The sequence below is a fragment of the Periplaneta americana genome, chromosome 2 (assembly GCF_040183065.1).
Source record: "Periplaneta americana isolate PAMFEO1 chromosome 2, P.americana_PAMFEO1_priV1, whole genome shotgun sequence".
NCBI classification, from domain to species: Eukaryota; Metazoa; Arthropoda; class Insecta; order Blattodea; family Blattidae; genus Periplaneta; species Periplaneta americana.
Genome location: NC_091118.1, coordinates 202,623,530 through 202,638,545, shown reverse-complemented (window position 1 = coordinate 202,638,545; position 15,016 = coordinate 202,623,530). Strand labels below are relative to the sequence as shown.

General features: G+C 36.2%; 1 protein-coding gene across 1 annotated transcript; it reads left to right on the top strand.

The window, feature by feature from the left end:
* Positions 1 to 60: 60 nt before the first annotated feature.
* On the top strand, positions 61 to 13,950 carry LOC138695054 (hemolymph lipopolysaccharide-binding protein-like). The gene is made up of 5 exons (XM_069819398.1): positions 61 to 203; positions 1,036 to 1,198; positions 6,427 to 6,544; positions 10,107 to 10,376; positions 11,372 to 13,950. The coding sequence occupies exons 2-5, from the start codon at positions 1,058 to 1,060 to the stop codon at positions 11,527 to 11,529; spliced, it is 687 nt and encodes a 228-aa protein (XP_069675499.1). The 5' UTR covers positions 61 to 203; positions 1,036 to 1,057; the 3' UTR covers positions 11,530 to 13,950.
* The last annotated feature ends 1,066 nt before the right edge of the window (positions 13,951 to 15,016 follow it).

Genomic DNA, 15,016 nt, shown 5'->3' with positions numbered 1-15,016 from the left:
CTTGTTCTAACATATTTTAATTTACCTCCTCGATGTATTTATAAATTTGTAGACACGACATAATCTTTCTGAGAGGATTAAGTTAGACTGACGTAATAGTTAAGAGGATAATAGTTTATTATCGCTCTGTTTCTCCTGGTATATAAGACAGGATATTAGTAGACAAATCAGAGAGACATCAACAGCGGAAGATCTTGGACCTGGTGAGTTACATTCACAATAACTGTAATATGAAATTGCATGATTGTCATTCTCAATATGTAAGTAGTTTGTACACGATAGTATATGCACATCCTTGAATAGCTGTAGATCGAGTCAGCTGAGTACGAAAAACACTTGACATTCGTTTCACAATAAGATTCTGTATGTACAGTAATGGCAAAAAAAAACCGGACCGACCCTTGTAGCTGATTTCAGAGCCTTGTTCACTCCAGAGCACGATAGACTGGTAACTAAGACTTTCGTGGTCCGAATCCTGCCTGAGAAGGAAACTTTTTTTTGTTCCTTATTCAAATTTATTCCCAATACTTTTCGATTGCTGGTAAAATTCATGTTCTGGGTATAATAAGTTAATTAAGTAGTAAAATATCGCTGCAATCGAAAAGTTTTTTTTTGCCACTACTGTAGATCCTTGAACAGCTGTAGATCAAGTCAGCTGAGTACGAAAAACACTTGATATTCATTTCAAAATAAGACCTGTTTGACCTATAATTTGGAGATGGAATTTTAAAAGAGCAGTTATTTTATGATCTTTCAGAGTCTCAGATTTTTATTGTAATTGTAATTGTAAATTTAATACTAATTGTAATTTTATTTGTAATTTTAATTGTAAATTAATACTAATTGTAATTTAATTCTTCATATTATAGTTGGAATCTCCTTGTAGAGGGGCAGAGAAGGCCTGACGGCCATATCTCTACAGGTTAAATAAATAAATACTAAATACTAGTAGTAGTAGTAATAATAATAATAATAATAATAATAATAATAATAATAATAATAATAATAATGTATTTTTATTCATTCAATATGCAGCCAGAAGCTTCATATTTTCACCATGTTAGTTCGTGCTATATTATTCTGCGTGGGACTGTGTGTTTGCACCTCCAAGAGTCTACAATGCAACATGTCTCGAGCTTCTGCCTACCAGTTATCTATTACGAGTAGACGCAACGAAAGCGGCATCTGGGTGGCTCAGGTATGAGTTAACCGAACTTCCATTCTGTTGGCATGTCTCTGTTTGCATGTTTCATCAAATACAGGGTCTGGCAGTTAAATATTACAAGTTTGACAACATTTTTTTTTATTGAGTTATTTTACGACGCTGTATCAACATCTAGGTTATTTAGCGTCTGAATGATATGAAGGTGATAATGCCGGTGAAATGAGTCCGGGGTCCAACACCGAATGTTACCCAGCATTTGCTCGTATTGGGTTGAGAGAAAACCCCGGAAAAAACCTCAACCAGATAACTTTCCCCAACCGGGATTCTAACCCAGGCCACCTGGTTTCGCGGCCAGACACGCTGACCATTACTCCACAGGTGTGGACTTGGCAACATTGTAACATGGAATGAAGATAGTAGAAATAGAATTATTTCTAAGCAATTTGACTTCCAATATATTAGTTTAGTTAATCACAGATATTTGGTCAGTTAACGTGTGTTTGTGATAACTGCATTTATTCAAATGAAGTCTTTGTTTCATATACAATGTCGATTTTGCCATTAGCTTAACATTAAAATAGAATTCTTTTCAGAAAAAAACAACATTAATTGAATAATTTCAAGGGAAAAATTGTTCCGGGGCCGGATATCGATCCCGGGACCTCTGGTTGAACGTACCAGCGCTCTGCCAACTGAGCTACCCGGGAACTCCACCCGACACCGTCTCAACTTTTCCCTTTATATCCACACAACTCATGTGGGCTGACGAAATGCCAGAGACCCACATCGAGTGCACACAATCTCTGTGTGACTTGGAATTGTGGTTTTCTGTTAACGTATACAGTGACATATATATTATAATATATACGTATATATATATATATATATATATATATATATATATATATATATATTAGAGATTGTGTGCACTCAATGTGGGTCTCTGGTGTTTCGTCAGCCCACGTGAGTTGTGTGGATATAAAGGGAAAAGTTGAGACTGTGTCAGGTGGAGTTCCCGGGTAGCTCAGTTGGCAGAGCGCTGGTACGTTCAACCAGAGGTCCCGGGATCGATACCCAGCCCCGGAACAATTTTTCCCTTGAAATTATTCAAATCTGCTTTACAGGGAGCTTTACCTGAAAGACTAGATTTGCACAACATTAATTGATTTAGGATGTTTGACATTACAGACAGTGTAATTTCATCATTTGCTTGTAGTGGTTGCCTTGTTCATAATCCTAAAAACATCAAAAGAATGAGGCGTGCTGTAGGCTTACACTTATCTGACTGGAACATTCATGAAGATATAGGATTCATTTTGCAAGATAATTCAGTGTCTTCTTCAACAAAAAGTTAATGTATTGAACAATGTGTCAGATAAGGCACATTTTATTTAACGACTTTGTTAGTAAGCAAAATCTTGGTTACTGGTGTGGTGTAAATCGTACGATCCTCCATGAACGACCATTACACAATGAAAAATGATTATTGCATGCTGTTTCTGCTAGAGTTGTTATCGGTTCGTACTTAGCTTTACAGAATCTGTTCTACAGAATAAATACATTTTAGAAAGTGTGAATCCATCAAATTTACAAGCTGTCATACAAGCAATAGCTGGGTCATGAACTTCAAAAAGTGTTAAAATCCAGTAACCTAGAGAAATTATAAATCATTTGATCAATTTAAAAAATATCATCATAATCATTTTACGTATTAGACCTACGGTTTCTATCCAGCGCTTTTTAGGTCTTCCAAGTTCCTTCTGCCTCTTGAAGTATAGCGTAAGATCAGTTTTGACAAGCGGTTGGAAGCAATCCTGGCAACATGTTCTTTCCACTTCAGTTTGTATTGTTCTATGTACTGGGTAATTGAATTTACTTTTTAATTCTTTATGAATGTCCGCATTTATTTTATGGTCAAGGAGGGAGTAACCAACATTTCTTCTCATAATCGTATTTCGGCTGTTGTAAGTCTCTCCCTTAAGGACTTTACTAATAGACGATAATTATACACAGTATGTAAAAGATGTAAATAATATTTTGTTATTGAAGTGTTGTATCAGTGAAGAATTATGTTGTGTTAGTGAAGTGTGTTGTGTCAGTGAAACGTGTTCCTGTCAGGGAAGCTTTATAGTTTATAGTGGCAGTGCAAAGTATTTGAACAGTGAAATGTTTTTGAAGTGTTAGTGAAATCAGGATAGAATCAGTGAAATGTGTCGTAGTTCCAGTGCAGTGAGTGAGTTGACAGCGAAATGAGTGTAATATGGAAAGGTACTTGTGCAGATATGAACATATCATACTCGTGGATTTTAGTTCGAACTTAGATTTAAGATACAAATTAGATTTATTTTAAATGTTATTTTAAGTGATAGTGCTTCATTTAATTTAGGATATTCCCTATTATTATTATTATTATTATTATTATTATTATTATTATTATTATTGTTAGTATTAATTATTGGTATTATTATTAAGTGTATTTTTAATTAACAAGTTTATTATTGCCATTATTGAGTGTAATTAGTTACCACTGCCACCGGGTATATACCCATTGCAGTGTGAATAAATAAATACATACATACATACATACATACATTTCGTCAGCCTTTTTGATGTTCCAGGCTTCGCTTCCATATGTGAGAACTGGTCAAACAAGAATTTCATATACCCTGAGTCTAGTGCGTCGCTGGACTTGAGAAGGCATGAAAACCTGATTGATCACAGAAGAAACAATCACACTTGCGATGTTATTTAATATATTGTGCAGCATAAAAAAATTAGGCAACTTGTGTACTTTTCTTAGTACGCCAATTTAAGACAACCCTCCATTTTTCAAATGCAAAAAGTGGAAAAAATCCGCGACTTATATTCAGGTAAATACGGTATACAATGGATTTTCTCACATTGTAATATACATAGACATGAAATAGTGACAATATTGTAGGAACCAGAATCCATTCTATAAAACATATCATCTACAATAAATTTTATTTAATCTGTAAAAAAAGAGATAGAGGATCAAATTGAGGGCAGATCATGGGAAATAATATTAAGAAGCCCTAAAGAAATTCCCCAAGCACCACGAAAGGTACTGTCACTTTGTTTAGATTAATGGCAGAGCATGATTGTTTATCAAGCCATCTACACAGAATACATTAGGAAGTATTCAATATACTTTCCTGTATACTATGAAACACCAATGAAGAAATGAATATGGAATATCTTAAAAGATGTGCAGCAATAGAGAAAGGAGATACCTTAATGCAAAAGTATTGGATTGCAAGAAGATTAATGGCTTTGTTGTCAGACGTCTAGTGAATGCTGAACTTATTGCAAAGTGTGAGAATGGAATTTGGTTTCAGTATTATGAGGTTACTGCCCATAATGCCCTAGAAACAATGGAGCTAGTGAGAATTCTTCATCCAGGACACTAAACTTTTCTCTCTGGTGATGTCAGTTGGTTAGCTCGAACTCCAGAACATTCAACTGCTTATTTTCTTTGGCCCACCTGCAAGAAAAGTTTTTTTGAACCAGACCACAATCAGAAAACGCAGGATATGTCGAAGAGTTCAAGAAATTAACCAGACTCCACATTTTTCGCTACGTGAAATGAACGATTTCCGGGCAAGGATACAACAAACCGTAAGCAGCTGTGGAGAAAAATTGCTATACTATACGTGATTTTAAAATCTGATTATATAAATGAATTGCATTTTATGTTTTTCCTTATCTTTGTTATAGAATATATATTATTATTTAATGTACCGAAGTACATATGATATTTCCATGCAGATATTCTGCGTCATCATACGATGAAAGAGTAATGGTATCCAGTGTGGCTTAGTGGATAAAGCATCAGCACGTAGAGCTGAAAACCCGGGTTCAAATCCCGGCGCCGGAGAGAATTTTTCTCCGTTCCATTACTCTTTCATTGTATGATGACGCAGAATATCTGCATGGAAATATCATATATACTTCGGTACATTAAATAATATATATGATATGCGTAAATCACTTGTGATTTAAGACGGCGCTTATTCCGTCGGATCCAGGCCAACTAGTCACTCATAACGAGTGCACCTCAGTACATGTGTGGACTTCAGTCCTTCGTTCATAGATATCTATGACGTAGTGCAGAGGGCGGCCACTAGAGGGAACCCAAGAGTTGGAACTTAAAACTGAGACGATTCTGTCCGACGCCGGGGTGGGTATCCGGTGTGGCTTAGTGGATAAAGCATCAGCACGTAGAGCTGAAAACCCGGGTTTAAATCCCGGCGCCGGAGAGAATTTTTCTCCGTTCCATTACTCTTTCATCATATGATGACGCAGAATATCAGCATGGAAATATCATATGTACTTCGGTACATTAAATAATATATATGATATGCGTAAATCACTTGTGATTTAAGACGGCGCTTATTCCGTCGGATCCCGGCCAACTAGTCACTCATAACGAGTGCACCTCAGCACATGTGTGGACTTCAGTCCTTCGTTCATAGATATCTATGACATAGTGCAGAGGGCGGCCACTAGAGGGAACCCAAAAGTTGGAACTTAAAACTGAGACGATTCTGTCCGACGCCGGGGTGGTATCTGGTGTGGCTTAGTGGATAAAGCATCAGCACGTAGAGCTGAAAACCTGGGTTCAAATCCCGGCGCCGGAGAGAATTTTTCTCCGTTCCATTACTCTTTCATCGTATGATGACGCAGAATATCTGCATGGAAATATCATATGTACTTCGGTACATTAAATAATATATATGATATGCGTAAATCACTTGTGATTTAAGACGGTGCTTATTCCGCCGGATCCCGGCCAACTAGTCACTCATAACGAGTGCACCTCAGCACATGTGTGGACTTCAGTCCTTCGTTCATAGATATCTATGACGTAGTGCAGAGGGCGGCCACTAGAGGGAACCCAAGAGTTGGAACTTAAAACTGAGACGATTATGTCCGACGCCAGGGTGGGTATCCAGTGTGGCTTAGTGGATAAAGCATCAGCACGTAGAGCTGAAAACCCGGGTTCAAATCCCAGCGCTGGAGAGAATTTTTCTCCATTCCATTACTCTTTCATCATTTGTTATAGAAACTTTATAACAGCTGGGCCCAATACAACAGTAAGTATAGTTCTTTCTGGCCACACAAATATACTTCATGGAAAACAAATTTATTAACTTATTGCGTAAGGATATTTAATATATTTTCAAAATTGTATTTAGCACAATTGAAACTGTTGCTTTTTTACGCCTCTCTGTTTTTAGGTGTCACTGGATCACGGACCAAGCGACGAATACGATGGCATATGGCATGTGGATGTGGACCACACCACCACCAAATGCGAGAGGTCTGAAACTGTCCATCTAGTGGCAACAGTTACAGGTAAACTCATGGTGAAGAGGTTGTGGCTAGGATTCTCTCAGTCTTGCGTCATCTCTTATTCGCTTTTATTAGTTGGGTAGATGATTGGTTCTTCAGATAGTCTTATTCTTTTGAGCCACTAGAATAACTCAATTGTCTCTGTTCAGTTCTGAATGCATACATATTAAAGTTTCCAGGTTCTGTTTTTGTTGATCTAGTTTTTCTTGTTTAAAAGTACTCCCCCTCCTTCGTCTGCTTTTGTACAGACCTTAGCTATACTTCTGTTAGCAATTGCAACCCTCATGGAAACAGAACAATTTTAGATTGAGAAATGCGTGTTATACGAAAGAATTTTGGATTAAGAAATGCAGGTGTAGAAGAATATTCAAGTGTTTTGTCATCAATTTTTCAACAAAATATAACACTATGTACTGAAAATGCTATTGGATGGTCATTTTAATTAATGTTATTAAAAAATCACTGAGGTTATGAAATCATATAAATAACTTTTTTGCAAGATCGTGCTTTTTGTTGTGCGAGGCGCGTCCATAAAGTAACTTTCCCACTCGTCCCTCAGCTAGCAAACGATGTGTTGCGACTGCGTGTACATGATAGAGTAATGTCCTGCCATGGCGCATGCACTAGCGGAACTTCCCGAGTGCTCTCAGTAGCTTCGTTGCATTGGTTGAAGATGGACGCCCGTATTCCAGCTCCCGCCGAGTGTGAAGTGCGGTCAGTGATAAAGTTTTTGAATGCACAGAATATAGCGCTAATTGAAATTGATCGTCAACTGTGCCAGATCTATGGTGCGTTGCTGCTGTAGACAATTTTCAGCAGGACGCCAAAATGTGCATGACGAGGAGCGCAGTGGGAGGCCAACCATCATCACAGACGACCTTGTGGAGCAACGCCCCATCTGCTGGCTCATGACGTTAGACCCATAGACCTGGCACAGCTGACGATCAATTTCAATCGGTGCTATGCCCTGTGCATTCAAAAACTTTATCACTGACCGCACTTCACACTCGGTGGGAGCTGGAATGAGAGCGTCTATCTGCAACCAATGCAACAAAGCTACTGAGAGCACTTGTTAAGTCCTGCTAGCGCATGCGCCATGCCAGGACATTACTCTATCACGTACACGCAGTCGCTTCGCGCAACATATGGTTTACTAGCTGTGGGACGAGTGGGAAAGTTACTTTATGGACGCGCCTCGTATTTACAGCTATTGTTGTTAGGCCTTTGAAAGTTAAAATTCCCACACAGAAGCTTGTTGCTATGGAAACCATAGAACGTAACATAAAATTATACTGAAATAGATCCATTACAGTGCACTTATTGTTACTTAGTTACCATTACAGTGCAATTTTGCGAAGGCTTTGAAATAATATTGCTCTAAATTTTCAATGCAAAGCATATTGTATTTGCAATTAAAATATGATAAATGCAAAAACTGTACAATGCACGTTTGTGAAGTGCATTACATAATCTCGGAAATTGAAAAAATCGCTCTGTATGTTTTTAAAACTTTTCCTCAATTTTGTGAAAAGCACTTCCCAACCTTGTATCGTAATATATATTACAAATAAAGTCAAAATAACACATTATTTTCGTATTTGTCACCAACGTCATTGAAAACCGTTTTTACTGTTCTTTGTCTTCTCCAAATGAAACTTCTTCCTCTAACTTTCCATTTCCCCTTGCAAATTAATTCACAATTTCTTCTTTTGGCTTCTCTGCATTTTCTTATTCGTTTTATGAGACACGATCTTGTCCTCCAATAGTGTCTCCTGGACGTAAATTCATTTCAAAACCTAATATGGGAATCTTTTTCTTCTTTCTGTTCACATGTTCATAACATTGAAATTAATTTTTAAGTACCACGACAAATTTTACTTTGAGATTTATCGTCACTATATTCTTGTAATTCCTTCCATTCCTCTAAAAAAGTAATTTCATAACTGTAATTGTTGCTCTTGCTTATATGTCTGTGTTTCTGCACGTTAGGAATAGTAGGAAAATTGAAGTAAATACTGTAAATAGCTTAAATTAAGTAACATTAAGTGAAAACAAATAATAAACATTTTCACCATGCTTTTTATAGAAATCGAGAAATATGTAAGTTAAGGGGAGAGGATGGTATTTTTAAAACTATATTCCTATTTGGTGTAAAATATTAATTTTTTGTATTTAGAGAGCTCATAGCTGTGGCAACTCAACCAAATAAAAATATTTTGAAAAGAAAAAATTATTTGGGGGCCCAAATTTGAAAGAAAACATACCCAATGCAGGATTGTATTAAAACCGATATATCTAAACCGTTTTGAAAGAAGATTCAAACAGTTTTTTGCAATGTGTTTGCAAAAGCATGTTCTACAAACTGTCTGTAACAGAATTTTGATATTAGTCCCTACGTTTGTAAAATAAACAATTAAAATTTAATAACAATTTTCTGATTTCCTTTCTTGCAAACAAACGGACGTATTTTTAAAATGAAATCAATTAAAATTCTGTTACAGAGAAAAGTTTCCTAATAGTCTAAAGAATGTGTGTTCTAAATTTCATGCATGTATCTTTAATAGTTCAGAAATTATATCCATTTTTGTCTGGCAATGTAGCTAAAAAAATGAAGTTACTGGAAACCGATAAAAGCAGGTGTGTGATTTAAAAATCCATAGCGCAGCAAGTTTAAAAATGACGTCTCAACATCCGATAAGGGCACAAATACCCACAAAATGTTATGCAATGCATTCCACACATATAAAAGGATATTTAGAAGAAAAAAAAAATTTTTTTTTAATTCAATTTACCGGAAACAACAGTAAAAGTGGGCGAGTGATTTAAAAATCCATAACGCAGGAAGTTTAAAAATGGCGACTCAACATTCGATAAGGGCACAAATACCCACAAAATGTTATGCAATGCATTCCACACATATCCAAGGATATTTTAAAGAAAAAAAAAATTTTTTTTTTTTTTTAATTTAATTTACTGGAAACAACAATAAAAGTGGGTGAGTGATTTAAAAATCCATAACGCAGGAAGTTTAGAAATGACGTCTCAACATCCGATAAAGGCACAAATACCCACAAAATGTTATGCTATGCATTCCACACATATCAAAGGATATTTTAAAGAAAAACAATTTTTTTTTTTAATTTAATTTACCGGAAACAACAATAAAAGTGGGCGAGTAATTTAAAAATCCATAACGTAGGAAGTTTAAAAATGGCGACTCAACATTCGATAAGAGCACAAATACCCACAAAATGTTATGCTACGCATTCCACATATATCACAGAGTATTTTAAAGAATTTTTTTTTTTAATTTACTCATTTTTCACCAAAAAATATCATCCTCTCCCCTTAAGCAATTGAAGAAAATGTAATGTGTAAATAATTCATTAAATTTTTAGAATGTTGGATACATTGAGAATTACGTTCTATATCCATTTCACTTGACAAATGACTAAATGTGTGTACAAACATCTAAGTAAGGAGATAAGCAAATAATTGGACAACATTTTATTTTTTTTAATGCATGAATGGTACCCATAACTGATTGTTTTGCCTTGTTGTGCAGCACCCCTCATGAAGCCTAGTCCCAACTACGAATATTTGCCTGAACTGGGATACTACAAGTTCCACCCCATCACAGTAGACTGGTCTGTTGCGCGAGAAACTTGTATGAAAGAGGGTGCTTACCTCATGGTGCTCAATTCAGAGAAGGAGTTCCAGGCCATCAAGAAGATATGGGACCGGCAACCCAAATTGACAACTGACTGGAGAAATGACTTCATCCACGTGGGACTCACAGACCACGAAACTGAGGGACAGTTCTACAGTATCTTCGGTAAGTGGAGAAATTTCTGTATCACCCTACAGAACAAAGATCAGAACTGAGAACCTGACAACTTAAGTAGAGTAGAGTGTACCTTTAATTGACAGAGATGTTTTCCATTTTGAATCTTGCGTACACTACTTTTAACACTTGAATATAAGTAATTGATTAACTAGCAGACTTACTAGTGTTAATTATGTAAGTTTGTGTGGCTTACAGCTGTTTCGGTGCTTCATCACACCATCCTCAGAGCCTACTAGATCTCGGCGTCATCTCGAACTTCTCTGCCTGTTATGTGGGTGCGTTTGATTGTTGAAAGGTGTTAAAAAGTGGAGTCAAATAGTGTGTGTGTACTGAAATTGATCTGTGTGTTGAGAATTTGATCGGGGTGTGTTTTAGTGTGTTTGTATATTTCGTATTGTTCTAGTGTGTTGAGTTTTTGGTTATCTAGTAGGCTCTGAGGTTGGTGTGATGAAGCACCGAAACAGCTGTAAGCCACACAAACTTACGTAATTAACACTAGTAAGTCCGCTAGTTAATCAATTACTTAGAGATGTTTTCATCATATGTACAGTTTACAAGGAGCACTTCATAGTGCAAAAGAAAAAGTTTTGATTTGGGGGTTATTGTAAGTTTTGAAGCAATTTGGTAAAAGAATTTTTAGTGTAAGACAGAGAAATTGTAGGAATGTGACACAGAAACAAAAGTATCCTAATCCTTCTGTTCTTCCAAGAAATATGCAGTTAAAATTTTATATCCAAAATACGCGCCATACTACTACCATTCTTGCTTAAGGATGCACTCAATGCCGTCTGTGATGCAATTGATATGATTGTTGCTGCAAGATATAATCAAAACCATCCTAGAAACTGTCTAAAATAATTATGAATTTCGCAGTACTGCCATTATTGTCAATTGCGATGCTCTTTGAAGAGTACTTAACATTTTTACCTTGTTTTTATTGAAGAAATACTAAAACGATTCTTTTGTTTTCGTATTTCCTGTAGGAGAACATGTAAACAGTACTGGCTATGCGAAATGGAAAGCTGGTGAACCCAACAGCGGGAATACTGCCAACTGTGCTGGAGTGCAGCGTAGTGGAGATTTTTACGACTCCAATTGCAGCAATAAATTGGGTTTCTTCTGCAAACAGCAACTTCAATAATTTTGTTCATTGATTCTATGTCACTTTCCATTCATGTATCTACAACATACAGTAGCGTGCAAATTAATCCGAACACGACATATTTTTACATTTTCTGTCATTGTTGGCCTCACAGCTGCTCATACCGCTTTAATTGACATCTGTAGTACGTGTAATTCCATTGTTGAAGGTCTGTCATTATTTTTTTTATAATATGTGACATTTTGCCTGTCGTTTTGTACTTATAAGCATTTCAGTTGTGTTGAAGACTTAATACTGCAATCCTGTGTACATTCTGTCGTCTTCACAAATGGATACAACTCCACGAAAACGGTCTAAAATTATAACATTAGCAGAGCATTCTTCTATGACACAGAGGCAAATTGCTGCAGAATGTCGCATCGGTTTGGCTACTGTTAATTCGATCATAAAACGATACAGGGAGACTGGATCCATCACAACCCAGAAAAAAGGAAACTGTGGCCGGAAAAGGAAGACTTCACCTGCAGATGATCGTTTAATTGTCAGGAAAAGTAAATTAAATCCTAGACTAACTGCTGTCGACTTTACCCGCGAGTTAATGGCTACAATTGGGGCGAATATTCACGTCACAACAGTGCAGCATAGGCTTTTGGAAGCTGGACGAAGGGCTCGTAAGCCTATTAAGAAGCAACTGCTAACCCCTGTTATGTGCAAAAAACGCCTAATGTGGGCAAAATTACATCAACACTGAACAGTGAATGACTGGAAGAATGTACTTTTTTCCGATGAGTCTCATTTCGAGGTCCACGGCCACCGTGTTTCTTACGTACGGAAAGGATCCAAAAAAGTAACAGCAGCTCATCTCCAACAAGCACCCAAATACCCTCCTAAAGTAATGTTTTGGGGTTGTTTTACACATGAAGGGCCTGGAGCATTAATACCTATCAAGGGAATGATGAATTCTGACAAATATATTCATTTATTGGAAACCAGAATCGTACCCCAGCTGCAAAAATCATTTCCGGATGGCAGAGGTGTGTTCCAACAAGACCTGGCACCATGCCATACGTCTCGAAAAACTACAGAATTCTTCAACAAGAAGAATATTCAGGTACTCCCCTGGCCAGGCAACTCACCCGACATCAACCCCATTGAGAACTTGTGGTAAATTTGCAAAAGAAGAATGCAAAAAATGGATTGTTCTTCAAAAGAGAAGATGATTTCTGCCCTCATTGGTGTATGGTTTCGCAATGAAGAAATGAAGACTATTTGTGGGAAATTAGTGGAATCCATGCCAAATCGTCTCACAGCTGTTATTAGGAACAAGGGAGGCCACATAGATTACTGAGGTATGTCTTAGATCCTTTTTTTAATCCCGTTTGAGTGTTTTTTCATAAGTAATTACATTGTTCGGATTAATTTGCACGCTACTGTATTTCTTCTTAATTGTAACTCTTTAAATACTTTTAAGATGAAAAATGCATCATGTTTGCACTTTTATAGGAGCTGTAACATTATACATATCAATAAATTTTAGATTAATAAATAAGGAAATTGCGCTTTGAAAATTACATCCTATGCAATCTTTAAGTTCCTCTTTTCTTCTTTATTATGCACCAATGTCCTCAGATATTTTAATTTACTTCTGCGAGGTGATTATTCATCAGAAGACAAGGGATAATCGTTCTGAGAGAATTAAGTTAGGATGATGTAATAGTTAAAGAGGATAACAGTTGATCATTGCTCTGTTTCTCGTGGTATGTAAGATAGAATATCATTATAGGTACGGTGTGTCAACAGGAAATATCTTGCAAATGACGAGTGTTATGTTATCAGTAACTTCATTATTCAATTTTTTAATTGTTACATTCAAGATTTTTCATTAAACCACACATGACATTGCACATAGATCTGTGTGACTTCTTACTAATGGCATCAAGATTCATTTTTGCCCTGGGTGAAGCAATAGCTTATGAAGGACCATTTATATAATTCATAATTATCATCAAGGATTGGTTTCTTCTGGATCTATTCCAACTCCAACTTCAATTATTCATTCATAGACCAGACAGGTAATTTTTCTTGAGACGATTAAGTTAGACTGACGTAATAATTAAGAGGATAATAGTTGACTGTCACTCTGTTTCTCATGGTATATAAGGCAGAACATCAGTACAGAAAGTCAAAGGAGAAGATCTTGAAAGTTGTGAGTGTTACTTTCTCAGGAATTTTAATAGAATATACATTTTTGACTTTGTGCTAAAGGTATTCATTGTAGGGTAAATGAGATTTCTTTCGTAGTTGGAAATTAAAGTTCAAAAGCATCCCTTCTTATTGTCTTTCAGACTTCAGAATAATTGTGTTGCAATAACAATAATATTTAAGCTAATATAACAACAACAATAATAATAATCACCATCATCAGCCTGTGAAGTAATGAAGTAATAGGCTAGTGACCTGTTACTAATCTTCTGCCATTTTCAGAATGGTCGACCGACAGAGCTTCTTCCTCTGGAGGTGTAATATGGCATCTGTTTTGGTATCCTAGAACGTTGCATTTTATTGAAGTGTTGTAACCAATTTTGTCCATAGTCACGGAAATATTCCGGCTGTGCAGCTTATTTTGAGTTCATTAATTATTGCTTCATTTCTTTTGTGATCTAAAAGGCTGTATCCAGCAGTTCTCAAAAATCTCATTTCAGCAGATGTTATGCGTCTTTCTTCTTGAATTTCTATGGTCCATACTTCACTACCATAACAGGGAGCGGGTCTTGTCAAGAGTTTATAAGCCTTCAAACTTGTGTGTTTTTGGACCTTTGTTATTTTAAACACTTGGTTGATTATTTTGAGGGATCTGTTATAATTTTGAATTTTGATATTCTTCAAGGTATGTAAAGGTATCACCTAAATATTTAAATGAGTTAACTTGTTCCAATATTGAATTGTTAAAACAAATTTAGCTTCGAATGGGTAATTTTCCTTGAAATGCCATAACTTTTGTTTTATTTTTGAGATTTCCACATTAAATTCTTGTGTAGTACCGTAATATTAAGATGGTGAATCGAGTTATTATTATTGCTTTTATTATCATTATTATTATTATTATTATTATTATTATTATTATTATTATTATTATTATTATTATTATTTGCCTACTGCTGTTAGTAATTTTAGTAACAAGAATAGCAACGTGCAAATCAAGATTTCAGGTATAACTCCCTGTAAAGTTGATTTGAATAATTTCGAGGGAAAAATTGTTCCGGAGCCGGGTATCGATCCCGGGACCTTTGGTTTAACGTACCAACGCTCTACCACTGAGCTACTCGGGAACTCTAACCGACACCGATCCAATTTCTCCCTCTATATTCACACACCTCAAAGTGGGCTGACAACAGTCAAGCAACCAACTCGAGTGCACACTAACTCCGTGTGACTTAAATTGTGGTTTTCTGTTAACGAACAGTGACGTGTATTATGCAAATCAAGATTTCAGGTATAACTCCCTGTAAAGTTGATTGGATCGGTG

Excerpts from the sequence above, each read along its gene's own strand:
- LOC138695054 (XM_069819398.1), top strand. The coding sequence starts at position 1,058 with ATGTTAGTTCGTGCTATATTATTCTGCGTGGGACTGTGTGTTTGCACC. Across the intron at positions 6,545-10,106 it reads TCTAGTGGCAACAGTTACAG|CACCCCTCATGAAGCCTAGT; the intron begins GTAAACTCATGG and ends CTTGTTGTGCAG. Across the intron at positions 10,377-11,371 it reads ACAGTTCTACAGTATCTTCG|GAGAACATGTAAACAGTACT; the intron begins GTAAGTGGAGAA and ends TATTTCCTGTAG.